Source organism: Colobus angolensis, unplaced genomic scaffold, assembly GCF_000951035.1.
Source record: "Colobus angolensis palliatus isolate OR3802 unplaced genomic scaffold, Cang.pa_1.0 Scaffold527, whole genome shotgun sequence".
NCBI classification, from domain to species: Eukaryota; Metazoa; Chordata; class Mammalia; order Primates; family Cercopithecidae; genus Colobus; species Colobus angolensis.
The window spans coordinates 419040-423921 of NW_012118788.1; the positions used below are offsets into that span (position 1 = coordinate 419040).

At 50.3% G+C, this 4882-nt stretch overlaps 1 protein-coding gene across 4 annotated transcripts in view; it reads right to left on the minus strand.

Annotated features, from left to right (window-relative positions):
- The window catches only part of SLC2A11 (solute carrier family 2 (facilitated glucose transporter), member 11), a 37385-nt gene that overhangs the window by 24916 nt on the left and 7587 nt on the right, over window positions 1–4882 (minus strand). For 3 of the 4 annotated variants that reach the window (XM_011960838.1, XM_011960836.1, XM_011960837.1), the window contains exon 3: window positions 698–858. In XM_011960838.1, coding sequence (XP_011816228.1) covers window positions 698–858 — 161 coding nt within the window. The remainder of the gene's footprint in view (window positions 1–697; window positions 859–4882) is intronic. The other variant, XM_011960839.1, reaches the window with a different exon arrangement.

Genomic DNA, 4882 nt, shown 5'->3' on the forward strand with positions numbered 1-4882 from the left:
TTTTTAGTAGAGATGGGTTTTCGCCATGTTGGTCAGGCTGGTCTGAAACTCCTGACCTCAGGTGATCCACCCACCTCAGCCTCTCAAAGTGCTGAGATTACGGGCATGAGCCACTGTGCCCAGCCCATACCTGGCTAATTTTTTGTAGAGATGGGGTCTCAACATATTGCCTAGACTGGTCTCAAACTCCTGGACCCATGCAATCTTTCCTCCTTAGTGTAATTCCTCCCAAAGTGCTGGGATTACAGGGGTAAGCCACCCTGCCTGGCCGGGCCTGGCTTCTAAGAACTTCCTTTCATGCTATGAGCTGCCCCAATGTCCTTCGAGCTATTACATTTTTGATTCTGTTAATCAGAGTCAGTTTGTGTTCTTTACAATCCAAGAACTGCATTAGATACGCAGGAGGAAAGTGATGCCCAGGAAGAAAATACTTGTCTTAGGTCAGTTAGCACTTGTTGGCAGACATGAAATTAGAAACCAGGAGTCCTCCCTCTCTCGTAGCACAGGACTGTTTGCTCTACCAAATCCTGGAAGATGTGTCTTGCAAGGTGAAACTCCAGGCAGAGTAAGAGGCTGGATGAGGAGCTGATCTGGGCCTGGAGCTTGCCGGGCCTCTTCCTGCTTCCATGTCCCTCAGCCTGCAGGCTGCAGCACTCCTTATTAAAGGGCATTCAGGGGGTACACAGAAAGCACTTACCTTCCCAGCGTGATGGCCAATGGACCTGCAAGCAGTGCTCCAAAGAGGCCTCCTAGGGGATATAGAGACACGATGATGGACCACACAAGTAGAACTAGGTGGTCAGACAGTGGCTCTCCAGTACGTGCCTGCCACGTCTCATTGGTGAATTCCTGAATGTGCTGTGGACAGAAATGCCAGTCAGCCTTCTGGGGACGGGGGCGTGGGGGCACTAGACAAGACAAGCCTTCTCCCCAACAGGGTTCCATGCTTCTGCAGAACAGGCAATGAGAACAGGCACCGTGTCTTCTGAGCTCCCCGTGGAGCAGGAACCAACTCACCTGAGCACCTCCCCTGTGCAGGGCACCATGCTGGTTCTTATCCCTCAATATCCCTCAGAGCCTAGCACTGGACATGCCCCATTTGCCCCTCTCTGCAAAAACACTATTCCTCCCTACTCACACAACACTTCTGACAGCAAATGTGTGGATTTTTTCCACATCAAGCAATTCTCTAACTCTCTGGACACGAGCTGGTGTACTACAATGGAATCCCATTCTGACACTATCCACCTGGAGTTAGCATCAGATCCCACAAGTCAAAGGGCTCCGTTCCACAAGACTGTCCCCTCTTCAGATGCCAACTGCAAGACCAGGTCTCCTGCACTTCTGACCAACTGGCCATCAATTGGGGATTCCTAGGACCCTTTCTGTGGGTTTGATAATTTGCAACAATGGCTCACGAAACTCAGGCAGGCCCTTTACTTACATTTACTGGTTTGTTATGAAGGATACAACTCATGAACAGCCATATGGGAAAGATGCACTGGACATGGTCCTGGGGGAGTAGGTTGCTAGAGGCTTCCATGTCCCCTGCAGGAGCACCACCTTCCCAGCACCTCAATGTGTTCATGAACCTGGAAGCTCATCAAATCTTGTTGTTCAAGAGCTTTTATAGACCTTATATCTTCAGCTCCTCTCCCTTTTTCAGAGCTCTGTGAGTGGGGCTGAACATTCTGACCCTCTAATCTCTTGGTCTTTTTGGTGACCAGCTCCATCCTGAGGCAGTCTAGTGGCCCTACCCTGTCACCTCATTAGCATACGCGCAGGTATGATGAAATGGGGCTCATTGCAAATAACAAAAGATGCTCCTATCACTCAAGAAATTCCATGGCCAGGCACGGTGGCTCACACCTGTAATCAGAGCACTTTAGGAGGCAGACATAGGTGGATCACCTGGGGTCAAGAGTTCAAGACCAGCCTGGCCAACATGGTGAAACCCCATCTCTACTAAAAATACAAAAAAAAAATTAGCCAGGTGTGGTGGCAGGCACCTGTAATCCCAGCTACTTGAAAGGCTGAGGCAGAAGAATTGCTTGAACCCGAGAGGTGGAGGTTGCAGCGAGCCAAGATTGCGCCAATCTTGGCAAGTAATCCTGTTGCTTCAGCCTCCCGAGTAGCTGGGACTACAGGCGCCTGCCACCACGCCCGGCTAATTTTTTTGTATTTTTTTAGTAGAGACGGGGTTTCACTACTTTTGGGAGGCAGCCTCCCAAAGCACTGGGATTACAGACATGAGCAACCATGCTCAGCCTTGGTCACTGTCAAGACCAGGGATTAGGCTCAGGGAGAGGTGAAATGACTTGCTCACAGCTTTAGCCATGGGTCAGGGTTGTACCAGGTAGTTTGGACTCCCCAGACTCCAAACCTCAGGTGAGTGAAGGGAAGTCACATGGTTAGGAAAGAAGTGGGGAAGACATGGACACCCTTTTCTTGGTTAGCGATGAAATGCCATTTGCAGGTCTCCCGACAGAACAGAACACAAGGGAGGGCAGTGGGTTCAGGTGCTGGGCCAGCTCTCCCCTGCCCAGCTCAGGGCAATGACTGGCAGCCTAATGCCCACCAGCTGCCTCTTGGGGGAGGAACTGTCCACAGGAGCTGGGACCAGGGCCAACTTCCCCGACATTGGCTGGAACTCCTCAAGAGTGACCATTGACAAAGATTCTCCTCAGAGTTTTCTAAGCTCTTTTTTTTTTCAAAGATAGGGTCTCCATCCCAGCACTTTGGGAGGCCGAGACGGGCGGATCACGAGGTCAGGAGATCAAGACCATCCTGGCTAACACGGTGAAACCCCATCTCTACTAAAAAATACAAAAAAACTAGCCGGACGAGGTGGCGGGCGCCTGTAGTCCCGGCTACTCAGGAGGCTGAGGCAGGAGAATGGCGTAAACCCAGGAGGCGGAGCTTGCCGTGAGCTGAGATCCGGCCACTGCACTCCAGCCTGGGCGACAGAGCGAGACTCCATCTCAAAAAAAATTAAAAAAAATAAAGATAGGGTCTCCCTCTGTTGTCCAGGCTGCAGTGCAGTGGCATGATCATAGCTCACTGCAGCCTCGAACTCCTGGGCTCAAGCCATCCTCCCACCTCAGCCTCACAAGTACCTACAAATACAGGCTCATGCCACTGCGCCCTGTTGAATATTTTTTTACTTCTTTGTAGATACTGGATCTTGCATGTTGCTTAGGCTGATTTCAAACTCCAGGGCTCAAGCAATCCTCCCACCTCGGCCTCTCAAAGTGTTCAGATTAGAAGGGTGACCCACTACGCCCGGTATTCTGAGCTCTTTTTCAACTAGGTCTCAACTTTCGGACTTCTGTGTTCATCTCTGCCTTGTTCAGTTTTAGCAAGTGTCCTGCTAGAATCCTCATCCTCCACATCTGATCACTTTCAAAATCTAATCGGCCTCCTTATCCTCTGCCATCCTCCATGATGTCTGGTTACCCTGGCCTGTGTTCAACAAGAATCCTGTTGGGTCAATTTAACCAGAATCCCCCACAAACGCCTGATGATCCTCTTAGTCATTGTGCAACCACTGTCCCCACTCTACTCCTCGGCTATCAGTTCTCACTTGCCCATGCTGTATTTGAAGTTGAATCCAATTTCTGCCTCAGGGCAGGACCCCATTGCCATGGTCCCTCCAACTAGTGCTTGCCACCTCTTGAATAAAGTCTTCATTACTGTGCTTTGACAAGTGTCATTGAATAGTTTTTGTTTTTGTTTTTGAGACGGAGTTTTGCTCTTGTTGCCCAGGCTGGAGTGCAATGGCGCGAACTCGGCTCACTGCAACCTCCGCTTCCCGGGTTCGAACAATTCTCCTGCCTCAGCCTCCCAAATAGCTGGGATTACAGGCACGTGCCACCATGCCTGGCTAATTTTGTATTTTTAGTAGAGATGCGGTTTTTCCATGTTGGTCAGGCTGGTCTGGAACTCCCAACTTCAGGTGATCCACCTGCCTCAGACTCCCAAAGTGTTGGGTTTACAGGCGTGAGCCACTGCGCCCAGCCTTTTTTTTTTTTTTTTGAGAGGGAGTCTCCCTCTGTCACCCAGGCTGGAGCACGGTGGCGAGATCTCAGGTCACTGCAACCTCCGCTTCCTGGATTCAAGCGATTCTCCTGCCTCAGCCTCTGGGGGAGCTGAGATCACAGACACGCACCACCATGCCCAGCTAATATTTCTACTTTTAGTAGAGACAGGGTTTAATCATGTTGGCCAGGCTGGTCTCGAACTCCTGACCTCAAATGATCCGCCTGCCTCAGCCTCTCAAAGTGCTGGGATTATAGGCATGAGCCACCATGTCCAGCCTGAATAACTTTTTCTTTAACAATTAGAACTTAACACTATTCGCAGGGTAGGGAAAGCCTCTGAGCCTAGGAAAGTCTCCTTTGTGGGGGCTGGTGATGGCCGTGGGAGGTAAGGTCTGAGTGACCTGCCCAGCCCGGGATGGACCCCTCTCTAGTCTGAGTGTGCACTGAAGTGGGTGCTCAAATGCTTGATGAATGAATGAATAAATAAACCAATGCATCACGCCTGTAATCCCAGCACTTTGGGAGTCCAAGGCAGGCAGATTACCTGAGGTCAGGAGTTTGAGACCAGCCTGGCTAACATGAGGAAAGTCCATTTCTACTACAAATACAAAAAAATTAGTCAGGTATGGTGACAGGCGCCTGTAATCCCAGCTACTCAGGAGGCTGAGACAGGAGAATCACTTGATCCTGGGAGGCGGAAGTGGCAATGACCTGAGATCTCGCCACCGTGCTCCAGCCTGGGTGACAGAGGGAGCCAAGATCACGCCATTGCACTCCAGCTTGGTCAACAAGAGCAAAACTCCATCTCAATAAATAAATAAATAAATAAATAAATAAATAAA